At 49.7% G+C, this 23,112-nt stretch overlaps 1 protein-coding gene across 1 annotated transcript; it reads left to right on the forward strand.

Annotated features, from left to right (window-relative positions):
- Positions 1-6,339: 6,339 nt before the first annotated feature.
- On the forward strand, positions 6,340-15,764 carry LOC110592571 (SEC14-like protein 3). Its single transcript, XM_021703616.1, has 12 exons — positions 6,340-6,393; positions 7,541-7,616; positions 7,882-7,925; positions 8,059-8,118; positions 9,138-9,326; positions 10,265-10,360; positions 11,014-11,074; positions 12,249-12,332; positions 13,879-13,985; positions 14,387-14,526; positions 14,625-14,794; positions 15,643-15,764. Exons 1-12 carry the CDS (start codon positions 6,340-6,342, stop codon positions 15,762-15,764), a joined length of 1,203 nt encoding a protein of 400 aa, XP_021559291.1.
- The last annotated feature ends 7,348 nt before the right edge of the window (positions 15,765-23,112 follow it).

Here is a 23,112-nt window from a genome sequence, read left to right on the forward strand (position 1 = left end):
ATCCGGAGCAGCAGAAAGAGGTGGTCCCACCTGGGTTCAGATCCTGGTTCTGCCCCTTACTGGTTTTCTCTCTAAATCCCTGTGGACTCCATCTTCCTTCCCATGTCTGCCACCCTAGTCAGGGCCTCAGTCATATCTTGCTTGGATTATTAGAAAAGAGTCCATGGGTCAGTCTCCGTGTGCCCGTTCCTCCCGCCTCCCAGGAGACTCCACAGGGCAGCCAGAAAAAGCCTTTCTGAAATGAAAATCTGATCATCACTTCCTGTGTGAGCCCTTCACTGGCACCTCAATTCCTCCCGGGAAAGTTCGGTTTTCATTGGTTGCTTATAAGGCCCTCTGTGACCTGCCTATGACACCCCCATTGTGGCTTCACCCAACGACCTGAACTCACCAATTCCTCAGACTCCTTCCTGCCTCCCTGCTTTTATTCATGCTGTGCCCTCAGTCTAGGACGCCCTTCCCAGTCTTGTTCTGTGCACCCTCAAGGCTCCCAGGGCCCTCTTTCCCTAGTCAACCTCCCCCTCCCCAGTACTAGCAGATTTAGAGTCTTGTCTCCATGCCCTTGGGACAACAGGGCCAGTGCTAATCATGCAGGAGAGTCGTCGTCTGTCTCCTCTTCCCCACCAGCCTCCCCAGATGTTCAAGAAAGCCTTGCAAAAATAATAGATACCATTTACTGAGCACCTATGTAGGCCTGCTACTCTTGTGCTATCTTGTTTGATCTTCATGGCAACCTTGTCAAATAAATACAGTCATCCTGGTTATATAGGGGAGGAAAGTAAGGCTCGGAGACGCACTCATTTGCTCAGTGATGTCGCCAAGACTGGAAATCAGGATGTCTGACTCCAGATCAACATGTCTCCCTCACTCATCCACCCCCAGAGGTTAGGTCATACCAGGAGCACTGCCAAAAGCAGAGCCTAACAGCATGACTCAGCAGAGCGAGAGATCCAAGTAGAGGGTCAGAGAGTCATAGAACAGTGGAGAAGGAACCAGAAAGGATGGGCTCACCAAACTGTGTCCCCGTCCTGGAGTTGATGGTAGGCCTGACAATAACTATAAAATCCAACACTAGGGCGCCTGGGTGGCTCACTTGGTTAAGCGACTGCCTTCAGCTCAGGTCATGATCCCAGGGTCCTGGGATCGAGTCCCACATCGGGCTCCCGGCTCAGCGGGGAGCCTGCTTCTCCCTCTGACCCTCTCCCCTCTCGTGCTGTTTCTCTCCTGCTCACTCTCTAATAAAAATAAATAAATAAATAATCTTTAAAAAAAAAGAATCCAACACTAAAAATAATAAAATAATAATAATAATAATAAAAAAAGCCAACACTATCCAAGACTGGCTGGCTCAGTTGGAGGAGCATGCAACTCTTAATCTCGGGGTCATGAGTTCAAGCCCCACACTGGGTGTAGAGATTACTAAAAAAAGTAAATAAACTCAAAAAAAAAAAAGCCAACACAGTTGGTCACTTACCATGTGCCAGGCGGTGGGTGGTTACTGGCTTTTAACCATCTCAGTAGCCTTATAAGAAGAGGATGTTATTAGCCCCAGTTTACAGGTGAAAAAACTGAGACTCAAAATCACACAGAACATTAGAGGTTAAGCCAGGATTCAAACCCAGGCCCCCAGGCCTAGGCTTCAGCTCCACACATTTCTGAACTATTTGGGGATTATGCTCAGCGTTGGGAGAGGAATTACACCTTCTTGGTTGGTTTGTTTGTGGTCACCCCCAGACTCAGCCTCCCTCACAGTAGTCTTGGGCACTCCAGGTTTCCCAAGGATGGCAATAAAAGCAGAGACCAGTCTGGTATGAAGAACTTGGAACACTCAATGCCCTTAGGGAGCCTCAGGTATTGTGAGAGGGATATGCCAGCACCTGTCCCAGAAAGTATATAAGCTCCCCACTTTGCAGCTTCCTTCACTCTCCTCCCCCACGTTCCTATCACCATAGCATCCCATTCCTATGATAAGCAGCAAATGAGAGAAGGAAGGGAAGAGCCTATGAACTTGACCAGCAGCTTTGTCACCAACTCAAAGTTCTTTGGGGTCTCCTCCAGCAAGGGTTTTGACTTCTCAGTGGCTCTTGGTACTCCATGGCCCAGCATCAGAGGCAACAGTACCTTCAACATCATCATCATCATTATCATACTTCATTTTGTTTTTTGATCCCAAAGGGAAATTAAAGAATGAGGAATATACACCAGAAAAAAATTGGAGTTACCAATTTCAGCCAGGTTGCAGGACACAAGAGTAATATACAAAAATCAGTTGCATTTCTATACATTAATAAGGAACATTCAAAAAATGAAATTAAGAAAATAATTTCATTTACATCAGCATCCAAAAGTAAAATACTCCAGGTATAACCCTAACTAAAGAAGTGCAAGATTGGTACACTGAAAACCACAATACCAACAGTATTGTTGAAGGAAATTAAAGACTACCTGTGAAAAGACACCTACATTACGCTAAGTGAAAGAAGCCAGTCACTAAAGACTATATGAGCCTCTTGATATGAAATATCCAGAAGAGGGAAATCTATAGAGATAGAAAGTAGATTTGTAGTTGCCAGAGGCTGCAATGGGGGAGCAGGAAATGGGGAATGGCTGCTAATGGGTACAAGGGTTGGTTTTTGGGGGGGGTGATGAAGATATTCTATAAGTAGATAGTGGTGATAGCACAGCTTTGTGAATATACTAAAAAAATCACTGAATTGTACTTTAAGGATGGTGAATTTATGGTATGTGAATTATAACACTTAAAATTTTTTTAATTTAAGAAGGAGACAATACTACCTAAGAGTAAAGATGGAAAGTAGATTGTCTCAGGGTGCTACCCAGAGCATCGTTACAACTCTGGTGGGGCACCCCCAAATCCCCTTCCATCTCCTATTTTCAAGCCATCCCCACCTCACCTTACAGCTCTCTGAACTCTCCCCACTTGCCTCTTCCCAGCAACGCTCACCCTGCTCACCCTGTAGAAAGGCTTCTCCTGGGCCCCTCTGTACTAGCCCAACTGGTTCTGACATGACCCATCTAAGGGAGGGTGGATAGAAATATGACCGCCCTGGGGCCCGAGGGGCCTGAGAGGCAGCCTTTTCACATTTCCTAGTAACCACCTAAAAGGAGGGGTTTCAGGGTGTGGTGTGGGTGGCCCTGTCTGCCTCCCTGCCATTGTTTGCTTCTGTGGTGTTGCCATGGTCCCCTGAGAGTTTGGCAAACTAGGAGCTAAACACAATCTGGGGATTTACTCGGAGAAGACATGCAGTGTGGGTGTGGCTTGGAGGTTCTCCTTTGTTTCAAAGGAGGGAAATTAATTTTGCTGGCCTCAAGACACTCCACACTCCCTGGGGTGTGGACCCAGGCTTTCTAACACATGATGATGATTTAGACCATTTATTGAGCACTTTCTATGTTCCAGGCACAATGTTAAACCCTCCAAGGGAAGACAGGCCTGGGCTGTGGTTCTGGTGCAGGTTCCAGAGTCAGACAGGCTTGGGCTCAAATCTTGGCTCCCCATTTCCTGGCTGCGTGGCCTCAGAAAATTTTCTTACTCTCTCTGATCTTCCATTTCTTTGTAAAATGGGGATCCCCTACCTGTCTCCAAATGGTCCGATAATGATGTAATGCTCTCAGCACAGAAGAAATGCCCCACTAATGGGAGACTGTGAGCTCCATGCAAACAGAGACCTAATCTATCTGGTTTATTGCAGTATCCCCAACATTCCCCTCCACATGCTCTTCACTTTCCCACCTCCATGCCTTTGCCCATGCACTTTCCCTCCACCTGGGATGCCCTTTCCTCTACTCCAGTCTCCATCCTTCTTTTCTTGAAAATCTGGCTCAAATGCTACCTGCATCCCATTGGGGTGACTTCTGTGCCTGGGTCCTCTCTCTGTTTAGGATGGAAGCTCCTGGAGCTGAGACTGTGGGATAACCTAATAGTGCAGAGTGCTTAATTGCATGGGCTTAACTCTGGCTAAGTTTACTTAACTTCTCTATACCTCAGTTTGCTTGTCTATAAAATGGGCTTAACCATGGTACCCACCCCTAGGGGTGTTCTGAGGTTTAAATGAGGCAATGTGGGCGCCTGGGTGGCTCAGTTGGTTAAGCAGTCGCCTTCGGCTCAGGTCATGATCCCGGGGTCCTGGGATCGAGTCCCGCATCGGGCTCCTTGCTCTGCGGCGAGCCTGCTTCTCCCTCTCCCACTCCCCCTGCTTGTGTTCCCTCTCTCGCTGTGTCTCTCTCTGTCAAATAAATAAATAAAATCTTTAAAAAAATAAATAAATAAATAAATGAGGCAATGTACTTAGGATGGGGTTTGGCGTGGAATAAGCCTTCAATAAGTATAATAAACCTGCACTGTCCAATATGGTAGCCACAACCCACATGGGGTGATTTAAAGTAAAATTAATCAAAATTGAATTTAATTCCATTCACACTTGAATTCCTCAGTCTCATTAACCATTTTCCTGTGTGACTAGTGGCTACCAAATATGTTCATTAGGACAACCCAGATACAAAACATTTCCATCTTTGCAGAAAGTTCTATTGGGTGGCGTTATAAGTGATGATGCTGTGTGCACAATGGGCGCTCCTCCTGGCTCTCCCTGCCCAGCCTCTGATGTCCCTAGAAATAACTGGGGCGCCTCACATGAAAGGGATGAGGGAAAGAAAGGAGACTCGTGGGAAATAAGCAGGATTAGGGGCTAATGAGAGGGCAGTGGAGGAACCCAATCTCTACCTGCTCCCAGCCTGGCAAGAAGTAGGTGTTGACAGCAGCCAGGGACTTTGCAGAAAGAGGCTGGAAAATAAAGTGGGGCGGGGTTGAGGTGTGGAGTTACCTAACTGCTGCGGGCAGGTGCCTCAGATGGAGGGAGATGGCTAAAGATGCACCCCCTTCTCCTTGTGGGTCAGAATCTATCAGGGACCCAGAGCAAGGAAGGTATCTAGCACTAACCAGCGTCAGCTCAAGAAGTCCCAAGCTAGCCCAGGGATGGGGACGCAGGATGCCCACAGACAGGGAATCAGGGAGAGCCCTGGGCAGAGTGGCTTGAGCTGGCCCAGGGGTTGTTTCAGCCCACATGGACCCCCTCAAGTCCTGAAGATATGGCCACATGGATGTGCTGTGCTCTCAAGCAGATGTGCTCCTGTTTGTTTTATAAACAGTCATTGACAATGTGGCCTCTGCTCTCTTGGAGCTACTGACAGCTGTACAAGAATAATCCCTTAGATGTGATGACCCTTGACAGTCTATATGTCTCCTTAGATCTTCCCTCCAACTGCGTAAGGACAGGGCAAGCACTGATAGCCCCATTCCATAAATGAGGCAAGTGACACTCAGAGATGTCCTCTTGAAAGGGAGGTCTCATAGGGGAATGGGGAACCTGGCCAGGCCTCACAAGCAGGTCTGATGGTGGACCATCAGGCAGCATGACAGAAATCAAAGGACAGGGAAGTCTTCTGGGCTTCCTTCATCACCTTGCATACTTGCTGGACACCCCTCACTGATCAGGTGTTTAAAATCCCAAGAAACACCCTCACTGCCCCAAGACCATCAGTATGCCCCACCTCTCCCTTAGGGCCCCCGGGGAATGTGGGATCCCAGACAAAGACCCTCATGTCCTCATGATCTCAGCGATGGGAAGGCAGGCAACAGGGTGGGGCGTGCTCAGTCCTTCCCCATGTTGAAGGTGCAGGGCCAGCATCGCATGCTAGGATTTGAAAGACACCAGGAAAAGTAGTGTCAGCCCTGTGGAAAAAACAAACCTTCAGCAAGGACACATTTGAGTTCCATTTCTCTGCCCCAGACCGTCTCTTCTCGAAAATGGACGCTTCGTGCAAAAGGATGTGAGTTTCCCACCCCAACAAACTGAATGAAACGTTTACCAGACTGACCAAGTCCCTGACTCTTACCAGTCAGAGCTGGGTATAGGGGGTGACCTTTACACAACCTTCGGTGTGGGGTCTCTTCATTAAGGAGACGGGGAGATTGATGACGGGAGAGAAAGGGTGCCTGCAGGGGGCAGTCCTCATTCCTCCTGAAACCCCCCCCCTTCTCTGTAGGCCTGGGAGCACGGGTGGGGGTTTTACAGGCATTCAGCCTGGGCTCCCATGCCCTCTGGCATGCCTTCTTGTGCCCTCCTCCCCCCCAGACTTGTCCCAGATCCAAGCATGGGACCTCACTTAATCCCAATTATGTAATGTGCGATCCAACAGTTGGCCAAGAAGGAGGTGCCTAGAGCCGCACCCAGGAGTGGGGGCAAAAGGCCGCAGCTGAGTAGGGCCACAGATCAGGCTTGGTTTCTGCCGGCAGTGGCCCCCACTCCTCCAGACACCATGAGTGGCCGAGTTGGAGACCTGAGCCCCAAGCAGGCGGAGACCCTGGCCAAGGTGAGAGCCTCTTTCCCTGGAGCCCCAGCAGAAAAGGGCTGAGGAGAGGGGGGCGAGGGTGGCTGGAACCCTGCCCCACTCTGTTTGCTCGTCGTGTTTTTGACATTTTCTCTTTACTGTCACCTTACCCAGGGTTATGTTCTACAGTAGCCAGTGGTATCAGCTCTGTCCAGGGTAGGGACCGAGGGAAAAGTACCACTTCCAAGCAGTAACAGTGTGTGTGCCAGATCAAACTTGACTTCTCGTGTGGGAGCCAGAACCAGAGAGCTTTACCCACAGCTGCCCCCTCCCCATCCCTCCCAGGCCCCTTAGGTGGGGAACTGAAGGATGCTAGTGGTGTGCCCTCTGACTCTGTTCCCTCTCCTTCCCCGGGACCTGAAAGATGACCTGTCTGTAAGAGTGAGAGAGAGAGAGCAGGGTGTGATGTCATCCCCACAACCAATGGGGAAGAGAACATGTAATCACTAATCATGCTTTTGTAGAAAATGGGATGAAAAAAGGCGGAAGCCTCGGTGGGCTAACACACGGAAAGAACTATGAATACACTCATACTCCAATCCACTTACCCACCCACCCATCCATCTCTCCCTCCTTCTGTCTATTCACCTACCAGTCACTCTTTCCTCTACTTACCCATCTCTCCCTCCTTCCATCCACTGATTTCTCCTTCCTTTTTTTTCCATCCACCCACCCACTCATCCAACCACCCATTCATCCAGCCATTCTTCTTTCTATCCATTTACTCAAGATCTATCCTTCCATCCATTCATCTACCCATCTATCCATATACCATCTCTCATCCTATCCATCTGTCCACCCATCCTTCCATCATCATGGGCCAGACTGCATGTGGAAGGGAAGGGATGAAGACAACAATCATTGGGACGCCTGGGTGGCTCAGTCGTTAAGCGTCTGCCTTCGGCTCCGGTCATGATCCCAGGGTCCTAGGATCGAGCCCCGCATCGGGCTCCTTGCTCAGTGAGGAGCCTGCTTCTCCCTCTCCCTCTGCTGCTCCCCCTGCTTGTGCTCTCTCTCTCTCTGACAAATAAATAAAGAAAAATCTTAAAAAAAAAAAAGACAACAATTTTTGAGTTTGGGGGCCAACATTCGGTGCAAAAGCCACTTTAACCAGCATCTCCTTTCCCAGTTCCGAGAAAATGTGCAGGACGTGTTGCCCACCCTACCCAATCCTGATGACTATTTCCTTCTGCGCTGGCTCCGAGGTGAGGGAAGAGGTGGGGGAGATCAGGGTGAGGGGCAGCGAGAGGGGCCTGGTCCCAACTGCTTCAGAAGAACTCACGGCTCTCAGGATCCAATCACACCATCCTGCTTCACATGTTCAGATCCAGGAGAGGGGAGGGTGCAGGGAAGGAAGGTCCTACCCAGGCCCTCAGTGCCATGCATAGCTCCTCACACCCCAGGACCAGGACAAAGTGACTACAAGGTAGCCTCTCTCCTGCCTCACACCTTCCTTCCATCTTCACACAGCTCGGAATTTCGACCTGCAGAAATCAGAGGCCATGCTCCGCAAGGTGAGACCTGTCCACCCCTGGAGATTTGGGAAGGGTTTTGTGGGGGGCAGTCCATACCTCGAGCCCCCATCTCCATCCCCTTCTTGGAGGTGCTGGGAGCCCAACGGGGCCTTACCTCTCCTCTCCCTTTCAGTACATGGAGTTCCGGAAGTCCATGGACATTGACCACATCCTTGATTGGCAGCCCCCAGAGGTGAGCCAACACCTCCCCAACACCCCAGTCTTTTACAGACATAACATTAAAGCAGCCTCTAGGTCACTGGAGAGCATGAGTGAAGGGCAGCATGCCCGAGAGGCCCGTGGAACTGCCCACAGGCATGCAGGCACCTCTCCTCTAATAATTATGGATATTTTCTGGGTGCTTATGAGGTCCTGGCCTGAGATGAAACTTAACCTGCATGAACTCATTTAGTCATCACAACTCAGTGAGGTGGATACAATTGTCCCCATTTTACAGATGACGACACTGAGGTCCAGCAAAGGTTAAGCACACTACCCAAAGCCCCACAGCCCCAACGTGGAACTGGGATTTGAATTCATGAAACTGGCCCTTCACCACCACCATTAGCTTGTGCCTCTGGGCCCTCACCCCTAGGGTCTTGCCTAAAACATCCCCTCTGTGTGGGAAAGAAATTTAGCCCACCAAGTTGTCGGAGAGAACAGTCCCACCACTGGCACCTTGGTAAAGCAATGGGCAAAGTTTCATTTGTAGAGCGTGAGCTCTGGCTCAAGTACTGTGCTTGGCCAACGTGATACTGGGGACTTTCCCTAAGGGAGGGGTTATCCAAACCTTCTTAGAGAAGAGGAAGTGGAATGGGACTCAGGCAGGTTTCACTTGTTCAAGGATGCACAGCAAGGAATCAGCAGTGTCTCTATTTGAACCAAGTATGTTGGCCTTCAATATCCATGTTTTCCATCACTAAACCCAACTTCTCTCAATGCAAATGGACGTGGGAGATGCTGGGGGACAGAATTAAGAAGCCCAGAGGCCTTCAGCCAGGCCCAGCTGAGGCCTGGCTCTGCCATGTACTCGCTATAAGCAAGGCCCTCCCCTTAGGGTCCCTTAGTTTTCTCACCTAGACAATAGTGCCACCCGTCAGGGAGACTGCTTGTATCATGCTGTGTGTAGGCTTGGGCCAGCCAGGTCAGCCTAGTCTGGGGGTCTCTGGAGAGGTGCATAATGCCAAGTTCTGTGTATCTTTCCATGCCCAGGTGATCCAGAAGTACATGCCCGGAGGCCTGTGTGGCTATGACCAGGACGGCTGCCCGGTGTGGTACGACATCATTGGGCCACTTGACCCAAAGGGCCTGCTCTTCTCCGTCACCAAGCAGGACCTGCTTAAGACCAAGATGAGGGACTGTGAGCGCATCCTGCATGAGTGTGACTTGCAGACGGAACGGGTAAGGCACAGGCTGAGCGAGGCGGGCAGCTGGGTGCAGGTGAGGATGCCAGGGGACATAGTCCCAAGAACACACTGTGCTCTCTGCCATCACAGTCAGAGGACTCTGGGGTTAAACCATCTCAGCAGCTCGGCTGCTTCCCAGCTGTGTGGTCTCGGAGGGTCATGTCACCTCCCTAAGCCTAGTCCTCACCCACAAAACAAGAATAAAAATAAATAATGTTGCAAAGATTAAATGAGATAATGCAAATGCATGGCCCAGCACACAGCCTCATGCATATTTCTCAACAATACAAGTTACTGTTATTCCCTCTGAGTCTTTGCCCCTGCTGTTCCTTCTGTTTGGATAACTTTACCCCCCAGCACACCGCTACCTCCCACACTTCTCTTGGCTCTTTCCCTTTTATCATTCAAGTCCCAAACTTAGATGTCACCTCCTCTGAGGTCCCTGTCTGGGTTAACGTGTGTCCCCAAAGCTCCTAAGCTGTTTATTTGCAGCACTTACCTCAGGACTTATAGTGACCTGGTTGCTTTTCAGTCTCCCCAAGTAGACTGTGAACCCTTTGAGGACAGGAGTATTATATGTTATATTCTCCATGTCTGGCACAAAATAGGTGCTTAATAAATATCAGTTGGACAGAGGGATGGATGGATGATTGAATTGTAGTATGAATGGATGGATGGGTGGGTCAATTAATGGATGGATGGACAAACGGATGGATGGATGATAAATGGATAATGGATGATGGATGGATGGATAGATGGATGGATGGGTAGGTGGATGTGGGTAAATGCATTCAGTTTTGTCCACTTGTTCCTCTGAGGACAGAGTAGGGGACTGGGAGAATCGCTGAGGGGTCATATGCTAGGGTCACCATGTCCCAAGTTCTGAGCCTGCACCCTGAACCTTGGGACTGGTCTTTGTTTTCATCCTTGCAGCTGGGGAAGAAGATTGAGACCATTGTGATGATATTTGACTGTGAGGGCCTGGGACTGAAACACTTCTGGAAACCTCTGGTGGAAGTGTACCAAGAGGTGAGGAGAAGGCCCCCTGGGTGACCCCTGCTTCCTTAATGATGAGCTTGGTCTGCTGTGACCTTGTGGCTCACTCAGAGCCAGGATTTGGTAAAAGGTGGTAGACTTCCCAGGCTCTGGCACTGCAACTCAGGACCCAAAGGGCCTTAATGTGTTTCCCAAAAGACAGGCCTCAGATTCAACACTGTACTGAGACCATAGTGGCCACCTTCTGCCAAACCTTCCCAGCTCTGTCCTCCCTAGCTCTGTGACTCCAGCAAGTCATTTCATGCCTCCATGCTTCAGTTTCCTCATCTACAAAATGTGAATACCAATAGTCTGCATTTCAAAGGGAGGTAGGGATATTCCAGTGGGTTGATATATAAAATGTGTACACAGTGCTTGACAAATTGTGAACATTTAATAAACAATAGTCATTATTATTGCTATACTACTATTACTATAAGATTTATTCTGAAAATGATTATTATTAGAGTGTGGTTGTAATAGTCTGAAGTGAGAAACTCTCCTCCAGAGGTCAGTGGAGGTGATGGAAATAAAGGAAACCCTCCTTAGCCCTTTGAACACTCCAGAGGGGAGATTGCAAAGGTTATGGGGATAGGAGAAGATGAGATGAGATGTGGGCTCTTATGGGGTCTTTCTTGGTTCCACAGTTCTTTGGCCTCCTTGAAGAGAATTACCCAGAGACCCTGAAGTTCATGCTCATTGTGAAAGGTGTGTGGCAAATGACTTCACCTTTTTGTGCCTCTGTTTCCTCATTTGTACCCTGGGAACAATAAAAGTGCCTTCTTCCCTGGGTAGTAGTGAGGCAGGTTGGTTGCTTGGCTGCATGCAAATCACTTAGAGTGCCTGGAACAAAGAAAGTGTTCCATAAATAATAATTTCTATGGTTGGCCTTACTGCAAGAAGAGGCATTCCCAACACTAGCTCTTTCAGGAATCCTCTCTCATTTCTCCCACCCATGTTGATCTCTTCATTCCCAGACTGCCTGTGGCACTGACAGCTGGAGCAGCCAAGTCTGGCCTTTCCTGTCTGCTGCCTTCTGGAGGTCTCTAGTTGTCCTGTGTGTGTTCATCCTGGTTTTTTCCTGAGTTGTCTGCTCCTTGAAGGCAGGGCCTTTGATTTTCCACTTCTGTTGTACCCTTCACAGGCCTGGAACCATGTGGATGCTTAATATGTATTTGTATTGTTGAATGGGTTGATGGATAGAAGGATGGATGGACATTTGATGGTTGGCTGGTTAATTGGTTGGTTGGTTGATTATTTGGTTAGTTGGTTGTTAGTTTACTGGCCAGTTGGTTGGCTGTCTAGATGAATGACTGGTGGCTGGTTGGATAGTTAGTTGGTCAATTAAGTGACTGGTTGATTGGTTGGTTTGTTGGATAGTTGTTAGCTTGGTTGACCGATTGAGTGACCAGCTGGCATTTTGTTTGGGTGGGTAGGTGAGTAGCAAGTTGGCAGATTGGTTAGTCAGCTGGCTGATCTGTCATTTGGATGGATCTTGGATGGTTGGCTGGCTGCAGAAGGCAATTGGCTGTGTGGTTAGCTTGTTGCTTAATAGGCTGATGGGTTTTCTGGTTGGCTGATTTGTTAGTTGGTTGTATGACTATTTGGTAGATTGGCTGACTGGTTGGTAGTCTGATTGGTGGGCTGACTAGAAGGTAAATTGATTGGCCATTTTGTTGGTTGGTTGATAGATTGGATGATTGACTGGGTAGCTGGTTAGTTAACTGCTTGTTGGTTGTTTGACCAGTTGTGGGCATGGTTTGGCAGTTGCAGGGCATTTTCCAATTCATGACTCCTCCATATTGTTGGCTATGACTATGATGGAGAGAGTGTCCCAGTGGAATAATTTTCTTCTCCATTATCTTTGTTTGTATCTCTCCAGCCACCAAACTGTTCCCTGTAGGCTACAACCTCATGAAGCCCTTCCTGAGTGAAGACACTCGCAGAAAAATTATAGTATTGGGAAGTAAGTAATTCTAGCTCTATCCCCTGAGCTCTGTGCCACCTAGAGTCAGAAATTCCTCCTCAAAAGTGAAGTGAAATGTGTTTTACACTATAGAGTCTTTCCAGGTATCTCTGCCTCATTCCATGTCATTGGTGACAGAGGCCTCACACCTTCCTCCTCATCAGTTTCAGTTTGGTTGATAGTCAACCTCTGGGCTATGGGCCTCATTTTCCTTTCAATACTCATCACCTCAGTGCTTCTAAAGGCAATTTGGGCTGGGGAGGATGAGGAAGAACAGCAGGAAGAGGAGATGTGATTCAGAGAAGGAAGGGTCAACAAGAAGGGACTGGATAAGTAAATAATAATGCATCCATTTGATGAATTATTGGAAAACCATGAAAAATGATTTGATGCCAAGGGAAATGTTATTAAGTTTTTAAAAAGCAGATTATAAAGTGGTGTGGATAGTATCATCTTCCTTGTAAAAACAAAAATATATTGCTAGAAGAAAATGCAACAAAATGTTGATTTGTGGATGGCAAGAAATCAAGTGGTTTTTTAATTTTATTTTTTGTATTTTTTCTGTTTCCTCAAGTTTTTATAATAACATGTATTACTTTTATAAGTAGAAAAAATCATTATTTTAAAAAATGATAAGGAAAGAGAAAGAAAGAAGAGAAATAGTTCTTAAACTCAAGCCAATGACCTTGAACTTGGAGACAACTTCTTGCAAGCAGAATGGTCAGATCATCAAATCAGGAGATCTAAGGATCTGGGCGGGTAGAATCTTACAAATCCTGCTTTCTTTCTCTTCCTGATACTTGAGTCTGTCTCTGCCCAGTTCCGTGGGGATAGGGAGCTAGGTGGATCACAAGGTAGCCCCCCAAGTCCTGGAGCAATGTGGGTAATGCCACACCCCAGGTCCAAGTCCAGGGCTCGTCCTACTTAGTGGCACACAGGGCCCTGTGCATTTGGCCCTGGTGTGCCAGGCATTGTGGTCTTTGCTTTTATCCCACTGGTGGCAAGGAATATCCCATGGCCACAGTAGGGCTGGAGGTGGGCAAGGGAGATAGTCTGGATTGGTCATAAGACCCAGAATGCTTAGAGCTTTGCACAGGGCATGAAGAACAGTAATGAGCATTATGGCTTTAGTGATTAAGCAGCACAGAAAGGGAAGGTCCATTCAAAGGCCCAGGACTATCCATCCCCTACCAAGAGGTCTGTCTTGAGTATGCCACTTACATGTTATATGGCCCCCAACAAGGTCCTTGACCTCAAAGGCTTTAAAGTCTCCTTAAGACAATTAGATGATTCTTATCTTCACTACTCAGGATTGGAAGACCCTCAAAAATGTGCAAACCCATCAGCTCAAAGGAAACATTTTTCCATAGCAACACAATGCTGGAAGACAATTTCTGCAGCCCGAGTCCTGGAAGGCTGGGGAATTGGCCCTGGTACCCTAGTCCCTGTAGGGCTTTCCCCAAGCTCAGGCCCCCCCTGGTGGGAATGGGGGGCTGACAAGTACCCTCCATGCCTGATAACAACCCTTCAACCCCTCTGCCCACAGGCAACTGGAAGGAAGGTTTGCTGAAACTCATCAGTCCCGAGGAACTGCCTGCTCAGTTTGGGGGGACTCTGACTGACCCAGATGGGAACCCCAAATGTTTAACTAAGGTACGAAGAGCCCCAGACAGGGGAGGGGAGAGGAGTAGAGCTGAGTTCCTTTCTCACCCACTCACTCATTCCACAAATGTCTATGGAGAGACCCCTGTGAGCCAGGTATTGAGCTAGATAGTCCCAGCTCTACTATCACCGGGCTCTCAGCAGCTGTGCAGGCAAACAAGAAATGAGGAAAATGACTCTGAGGGATGAGCTGGAAGGGGAAGTTTCCAGACGAGGCTTTGACCCTGGAGGGTCAAGGAAGGCTTTCTGAGGGTGGTGGGGAGAGGACAGGGTGAGCAGGATACTTCCAGAAGATGGTGAAAGCATCTCAGGCAGGAGAAACAGCATAAAACAGCACAAGCAATGCAATGGTCAAAAGAGGGAAGCAAACCCATTCTGTCCTGTGTCTGCAGATCAACTATGGTGGGGAGATCCCCAAGTCCATGTATGTGCGGGACCAAGTGAAGACTCAGTATGAGCACTCAGTGCAGATCAATCGTGGCTCCTCACACCAGGTGGAATATGAAATTCTGTTCCCAGGCTGTGTCCTCAGGTAAGGGCCAGGACACCAACCTATCTCTGGCTGGTCTTACACCCTCAGGGTCCCATCAGACTGAGCAGCAATTTGTCCCCCTCCCACTGCCCACCCAGATGGCAGTTCTTCTCTGATGGTGCAGACATTGGCTTTGGGGTTTTCCTGAAGACCAAGATGGGGGAGCGGCAGCGAGCCGGGGAAATGACAGAAGTACTCCCCAGCCAGCGTTACAATGCCCACGTGGTGCCTGAGGATGGGAGCCTCACCTGCTCAGAAGCTGGTGTCTGTAAGTCTACCCTGGCTGGGCCCCAGCTCTGGAAGGCTAGAGCCACCTGTCCCATGGTTTAGAGGAGGAAACAGAGAGGCAGTGACTCCCCCCCACCCCAGGAACATACAGCCTAGGTTAGTGCCATTTATTCACACAGTTGGTCATTCAGGCTACACTCTCAAGCATTTACTACACACCAAGAGCTAACGACACACAGGCCTTGAAGAGGCTGAGAGCATCAGGCCACAGGACACAGGCAAGGGACAATAAGGCAAGTGTGACATTTCCCAGGAAGAAACTGGGGTTCTGAGAAGTAAATCAGCTTGTCCAGAGCCACACAGCTAAGTGTGATGCCAGGGTCCCACCTCAGCCTCATGGTAGCTGCATAACCCTGGGCAAAGTCTTACCGATCTGGAGCCTTGGTTTGCTCACCTGTGAAGAGAGGTTACAACCTCTGCCTCTTGGGTGGTTGTGAGGAAGTAGAGGGTATGCACTGGCCTCACCCAGCACCTCACTTTATCCAAAGGGGCTGGGAGGACTTTGACATTCCCAACTGCCCCCCAACCCCTATCATGCAAGTGTCCAGGTGTGGAGACAATGGGACGCTGTGGCCATTGTTCTCATTGCCAGTTGGTGCAACTAAAGCCAGGCTGGGCATGCGCCAAGAGGAGGTCAGTGTCTGTTTTCAGACATGGCTCCAGAGTGACAGCTCCCATGGGAAAGGGAACAGGAGTGGTGGGAACTTGGCCCAGCTTAGCAAACATAGCAGGTAGAAACACAGCTTGTCCTCCCTCCTGTGGCCGGGGCAAGGACATGGGGAGTGTGAAGCCAGACCTAACTACCCATCTGTCCATCTGTCCCCCCAGATGTCCTGCGATTTGACAACACCTATAGCTTTGTCCACGCCAAGAAGGTCAGCTTCACTGTGGAGGTGCTGCTCCCAGACGAGGGCATGCAAAAGTATGACAAGGAACTCACCCCTTTATAGGCAGCTCGCTCACTTCTCTGAGACCCCTGACCCTCTCCTTTCTCTATCAATATCCTACCACCCTCTCTTCCCTCAGAAATTGATCATTAATCCTCTTGACTCTGTGAGATTAGTGAGTAGAGAAAGAGCTGCCTTGGGGAAGACTTATGTGCTGTGGTTAGATCAGGAAAGGTATGAGAGGCACAGTTTGGAGGATGCCAAGATTGCATAAGAGGAAGAAGCAAGGTGAAAGCAAAAGGTGATGTCATTGAAACCCAAGAAACCAGAAAATGAATCCTTAGCTTTTGTCCTCACTTCTCCTAAGGCATTTGTGTGTGTTCAAATTTCTTCCCTATGAGCTATGAGTCACTTGGGTTACAGATATATCTAAATTCCTTTTACTTCTACTCCTTATATAGTAGGTGCTCAATGTATACTTGTGAAATTGAATGAAGGTAGTGAGCAGGTAATTCACCAGTATGCAGGACAATAAAGAGCTTACCCAGAGCAGATTTCAGCACCTTGGACAGACACCAGGTTGTGGAAGGGGTAGACTCTCCTGGAGACCCAGGTGATCCAGCCCCCTGGTTTCTGGGAGTGGCTGCCCCCTCAGGTAGGTAGGAGATGCCTACATAAGGCTTTGTCTGATTCAGGGCACACAGCTTTCCCAACCCATCACTCCCACCCTCACCCCCTTCCTTGGAACTCACAGCTTATATTTTAAGCAATTAAAGAAGCTTTACTGAAAGCAAAGGAGGTCCTATCTGGCTCAGGCTGTAGCCTGGTGACAATAATTTAAAAGTCTCAGCTATCATCTGGTGAGTGCTTTCTTGCATACCCCACATGGTGCCAAGTGTTTTATGAGTTTTGCTCATTTCACCCTCAAACCTTCCCTGGGGGCCGCTTATCATGGTCATCTTATGGATAAGAAAACTAAGGCTTAGAGAGGTGACCCCCAACATCATATAGCTCTTAAGTGGCAGATTCAAGACCTAGGGTTTGTTTTTTCTTTACTCCAAAGACATTGCTTTTAATTGTCTATAATACCACTTCCTAAGACCCTACTTTCACAAAGAAGGAGAGAAGGAATGACTTGTTTGTCCTAGATCTTCCAGCAGAAGTGTCCTGGGTGTCACCCTCTCCAATCTCAGTTTGTGGGCAAAGTATGTGTTATGCCCATTGGTCAGCTGGGGCAATAGAGACCCCAGTGCTCAACTGCATGATGTTTGTCCAAGGAAACTCACAGCAAAATGGACTAGGGCTTTGCTTCTAAGCCTAACACCCTGTCCATTCACATGGCCTCTGAGAAGCATGACCCCCTGACACCCACCATGGCTTTGGGTGACTGAGGGAGAAGTTGGGTCTCTAAGACATTCCTGTTCCAAGCCAGGGACACAGAGACACTGGCTTGAAACCTAGGACCTCTTACCAGAAGGTACCAAATTACACAGAGAACGTGGGTAGGTGGAAACCAAAGGGCTGGCTGGTTCTTGGGAACGAGCTGCCCAGAACCAAGGCTACTGGAGTGAGACAGAGTGGAAGGCCTGACTCCAAAACCAATCAAGCAAATGTTCAGCAATGGCTAGCACTTTCCATCCGCACTTATGGGTGCAGGATTTTATCTCCATTTTATAGATTGGAAACTGAGCTCCCAAAAGACATTGGCCTGGTTTCCTTTGGCCTATGGGTAGCAAAAATAACACTTAAGGCCACCCTCCCCCACCTACTCACTCCCACCAAATTCACATTACTGTGGCAATATTCCAGAATAAGACAAGACTGCTGACTCTCAGAGTTGGGGAAGGTGAGGGAGGAAGGAGAGGAAGAGGAAGAGAGCATTGTCAGATTTTTTGGGGGGAAAAGCAATATATGGAACATACTTAAAATTGTTTATCTGAAATTAAAACTTAATGGGGCATCCTGTATTTTATCTGGCCACCGTACAAATGAGGGAGAGGGAGCGGGAAGGGAGAAACAGAAGAGAAAGGAAAGAGGGGCATGGGGTCATTCTCTTGGAAGACTGTGGTAGCACCAGCAATGCGGGTCAAGGGGTTCCTGGGAGTGGTTGGCCCAGAGTTGATGGTGCAGCACCACCAGATGCCCTCATTTGCCTGATCTCCTCTACTGCCGATCAGAGACCTCACTCTGAGCAGAAGGGTACTTGCTACCCGGAGGCAGGGGCAGCCCCTGGAGCCTAGGCCAGGGCTGAAGCCAAGAACCAAAAAGCGCCCCTCAGCATCTGCTGACGCCCAGCCACGGCAAACCAGCTCCTACTCTATTTCCACCATCAGTGGGAAATAGCCCTCCCGGGCTCCCAGCCTCACTCAGGGGCCACTTAGTTCCAGTTCTCAAAGTCCAGGAGGTGGTGAAGGGGGGAGGGGGAAAGGCCCTACTTTGTCACCGTGGCTAACGGGCACCCCATTCCAGCAGTGGTCAGCAAGCAGTGTAGGGGCAGGAAGACCGAGGCCCGCATGCTCCCTACTGTGTGTGAAGGGCAATTACATTTCTGTGCCAACGGCCCAGAAGTGACCCGGAAGGAAAGGTCTCGGCTGCCCTTGGTGGCTGCAGGCTATTTCCCATAAGACAGATCAAATTTGGCAGTCTGGGCAAACTCCATGCAGACTCCATGCAGACTCCAGGCCAGGGCAACCCATGGGCAGAGAACAAGCCAACTGGTGCTAAACAGGCACCCTCCCCAGAGAGCCCACTTCACATCATGCAGTTAAGAGGTCATATTTATCCCCCAACACACATGAGTGCCAGGGAGAGTTAAGGCAAGACCAGAGCACTAGAGAAATAGAAATCTTTATTGTGCGTAAATAAAAGGGTGGTTTAGTTGTCTTCCGAAGGGCCTGCTGCCTCCCAGCTTTCCTTGATGGTAGACTGGGACATCATATCAATCTCCTCTTCAGAAGAGGGTCTCTCCATTGCCGCAGCCACTGACTCCATCTCCTGGGTGTCCTGATCGGACAGGCCGCCCCCACCCCCAGCATGCTCCCCAGCCAGCCGAGGGGGCAGTGCGGCTGGAAGACCTTGCCCACCTTCTTCAGGGTCAGCAGCGGAGTGACCCCACTGAATGCCAACACCAACGCCACCAAGTCCTTCAGCGTCTTGTAAGAGGCTGGGAGGGATGGGGCAGGGGAGTGGCTCAGGACTGCCCAGAGGTGTGGGACAGGCCATGCAGGACAGCTGGAGCGGACCTTGAGCCCAGAGTTCTTCAAAGTAGGAAAAGAAAAACCAGGAACATGTGGGGAAGCAGGGTGTGGCTGGGGATAGGACAGGGCAGTGAGGTCAGGACTGAAGGCAAGTGTCCATGAACCTGGGTGGTGGAGGGGGTGACCAGACCTTTTCGGGCCTAGGCTGCCTCCCAGCCCTGCACCTCCATTTAAACCATGACGTCGGCAGCTTCTTGAACTTCAGTGGCCCCACAACCACCATATGGGTGTTTCCTTTACCTGGGAACTCTGGGGAGGGGAAGCTGTTAGTCCTGGCATCTTCCTCCCCTCCCAGCCCCTGGCAGAGGCTCCGAGCCAGCTAACTCCTAAGTAGGTGTGTGTTCAACTGCTAAATGGGGGCAGAGGGCAGTGAGGTGTCGCTTAACAGGAATTAAGAGAAAATAACTAAACAACACAAATAGCCATCCCCAAGGTACTGATTCAATGCTAATACTTCCATCCCATGGATATACATCATAAATGTCAAAGAGGGGGTGCCTGGGTGGCTCAGTTGGTTAAGCGACTGCCTTCGGCTCAGGTCATGATCCTGGAGTCCCGGGATCGAGTCCCGCATCGGGCTCCCTGCTCTGCAGGGAGCCTGCTCCTCCCTCTGACCCTCCCCCCTCTCATGTGCTCTCTCTCTCATTCTCTCTCAAATAAATAAATAAAATCTTTTAAAAATAAATAAATAAATAAATGTCAAAGAGGTATCTGACCGACAGAGCTGTCTGTAGAGTATTCTAGAAGGTTATAGAATACCATAAAAACTGGACCATTATATTCATGTGTACATACAACAAAACCTGCCTGGATATGGTTACACTAAGATGTTCATTAACGATGGTTTGTGTTGTAGGATTAGATCTTTTTTGAAGTATCTAAGTCATCTTGGATGGTTATATATTTGTTTATTGTATTTGCTTGGTAAAGGAGGGCAGAAGAATGAGTTATTAGTGTCCCCAGCATAGGTCCTGGCGCCAAGCAGAGCAAGCTGCCCCCTCCAAGCTCCATGGGACAGAAGAGGCAGCTGCAGGCGACCTGATGGCCCACAGCCTACCCCACCCCAGCCACGATTTCTTCCCAGCCCCTGCCCCCTGACTTACCACCCTGTCTACCCTCCCAGCCCAGGGGCCATGCCCGTGGCAGATTCAGTGACATCCATTGGCCACACAGGCCATGGCCCTGCCCCCCCCAGTGGCCCCTCTAACCTGGTCCTACTCTGCCTTACCACAGCGCCAGCCTCTTTGTGGATGGGAGCAGCTGAAGTCACAGCCGTCATGCACAGAGCTCTCCCACTTACCAGCTGCGAGCTGCCAATGGTCCAGACAGAAAGACATGCTCAGTCGGGGGGGTGGGGGGAGGAGGGGGGAGACAGTCTGCCCCGGGGGAGAGGCCCGCCCCGAATCCCAATTCCAGCATGGCCCCTATTAGCTGGGTGACAGCAGGCCATCCCCTGGCCTCTCTGGACCCCCCTCTCCCTGGTTTGCCTATACCAGGGGGAGGCCACCTACATTTCCAGCATAAGGATTTCCCATGGTACAGATGAAGCATCCCAGTATAGGGCCAGGTGGGGCCTTCCACCTCTCCCTACTGCCCAGCTTCCAGGACCCAGGGCCCGCACATCATGGCAGCAAACACTTTCACTTTGGAAATGGGTCCCCCTACCCCCAAGGCCCAAAATGGGGAAGGGGTTTGCCCAGTGTCCCACAGCTCGAAAGAAAGAACCTTCACCTGTATGAGGAAGTGTTGTAAAAACAGGATTTCCGACCAGTCTCAGAGAGTCTTGTCCAACTCCAGATGCTCACCAAGCAAGTGATATACACCTTGGAAGGATGGACTAAGGAAGAATCTGGAACACCAACACCCATTGAGAGGGTCCTCCTGGGCTCCCATGGCTCCTCTGGATCCCTATCCCACTGCCATTCTCAGGGGTTAGGGTTGCCAGATAAAATACAGGCATCCATTTAAATATCTTAAAATTTAGTCTAAATGGGTCTCGGGGAATATGTGTGACCTGTTTATACTAAAAAAAATCATTTTTTATTTGAAACTCAAGCTTCACTGGAAATCCTGTAGTTTTATTTGCTGAATCTGTAGACCCTATCAGGGGATCCAGTACCCCTCTCTGGGCTGACTCCCAGCTCTACCCAAAATAGTCCTGGGAAGGGAAGCAGAGTAACAGGAAGAGAGTCCCCAGACCTCCAGCTGGGACTGAGGCACGGCCCTCACCTCATTCTCTTCCACATCATTGTTGAGCATGAAGGCCTCCACACCGAACTGTAGTGTCTCATCCTGCTGGGACCAAGGGCCAGACCTGGGGCCTATTGAGTGGCACCTGGGGACAGCCAAGGGGACCAGAGGGACCTTCAGCTCAGAGACTGGCCAGACCAAGTTTCCTGGGAAGGCATGAAGAGGCTCATATTCTGGGACCTTCTTGCCACTTAAAGCCACATTAGAGAATGTCCACCCCATTACTGGAGCTCAGGGACAGTTGTGTTTAGCCTGAGCAAAGAGCAGATGTTAGAAAATCAGCCCCAAGTGATAAGACTCTAAGGCTTCTGCAGCCGCTCAACACTTGCACCCTGGCTGGGAAGGACAGCCCATCCTTTGCCAAACTCACAGCCCAGGTGGACATGTTCAGACCCAGACAAGTTCAAACCAGACACAAAAAAAGGCTGGTCACCAATGACCAAGTGCAAAAAGACAGACCTCTATACGTGATTACACCAACGGTCCAGCTAAGCCAAGACCCCAGGGTAGGGATAAGCCCTCTGCCCTCCCTCTTGCTCTCCCCGCAGCCTCATAGACCCTCGGTGGAAGACAAGGGTGTATATCCTCTGGGAGTGGTTCAGGTACCAGTTCTGAGAGCCCACACACTCATCCACATAGAGTTTCACAGCTCAGTTTGATACCAGCTGGATGCAGGCTTCAAGAGTCCGCCATGAGCCTTCTACATAGGCAAGCCATATGAGGGAAGAGAGGGAAGAGGGTTATTCCCAGCAAGTAGTCATGGTCGCCTCCTAACAAGCATCTACTGCATGCCTATTAGGTCGCAACCATAATTCCATTTATTCCTGAATGGTCCTAGAAATGTTTGCTATACCCATTTTACAGGTGGGATGATGGAGGCTCAGAGAAAAGGTTGAACTTCAGTTCTCTTACCCTGGTCTCATCTACCAAATGGGTGCACACCTGTCCCACCAAGGGCAGAAGACTGAGGCCCGACACAGGATGGTACAGGTGGCCCACACTCTGCCCTCCTTAGGCAATCCTCAGGGGTCCCCACTCCACCCCCACCATGGCTACATACACCAGCCCTGAGACTCACCGCGCAGTACCTGGAGGGTCACCTGCAGGGGCTGTGGGGTATGGGGTGAGGGCTCCTGGGGGGGGTCCTTTGGAGGGCTCTGTGGGGTCTGTAATGGGCCGGCTGCAGCAGAACTGTTTGCTTCCTGCTCGAGGAGCAGCCTAGGCTGGGTGACTGCAGAGGAGGGGGCACCATAGGTCAAGCGGGTCTGGTGGGTCCCCACAGACAGACTGAAGGGCAAGCCCTGGGCAAGTTCCCACGGGGGAGGTAATGGGAGTGGAAAGGTCAAGGAGAACCTGCTAAATAAGCTTGACCAGCACTGAGTATCATCATAGCTGTCATTAGGGGCAAATTCACACACGCTGTGTGAACTGCACGACCACCTCTGTTTTACAGATGTGGAAATAGAGGCAGGAAGTCCTGCTACCATCTGCCCATGGTGCTTACATGGAGCTATCAGCTGCAGAACTCAGATTCAAACTCAGAAGCAAGGGCTCTTCTGGAAATATTGAAAGGTTGGAGTTTTGATATGGTCAGACTCAGAGAATACCAAATGGCATTAAAATGAAAGCTGAGTTTAACTTTACCCCCTCCCTAACAGAAACGTCTTTTCATCTGGGTGAGCAACTGTTTAAAAGCTCACTCACCCCTGCATGGCCCCCAGTGAATTCTTTTTACCATTTGGTCTTCTGACCACCTTGCTGCACTATCTCAGGAGGGATCATCTCGACCCAGAGGGCCTCAGGCAGACCAAAGACCAGAAAGGAGTTTTAGGGGGTTTTTGTGTGTGTGTGGTGTGTGTGTGTATGTGTGTGGTTTTTTTTAGGTAAGAATTTAAGGCATTTGT

Source organism: Neomonachus schauinslandi, chromosome 14, assembly GCF_002201575.2.
Source record: "Neomonachus schauinslandi chromosome 14, ASM220157v2, whole genome shotgun sequence".
Lineage (NCBI taxonomy): Eukaryota > Metazoa > Chordata > Mammalia > Carnivora > Phocidae > Neomonachus > Neomonachus schauinslandi.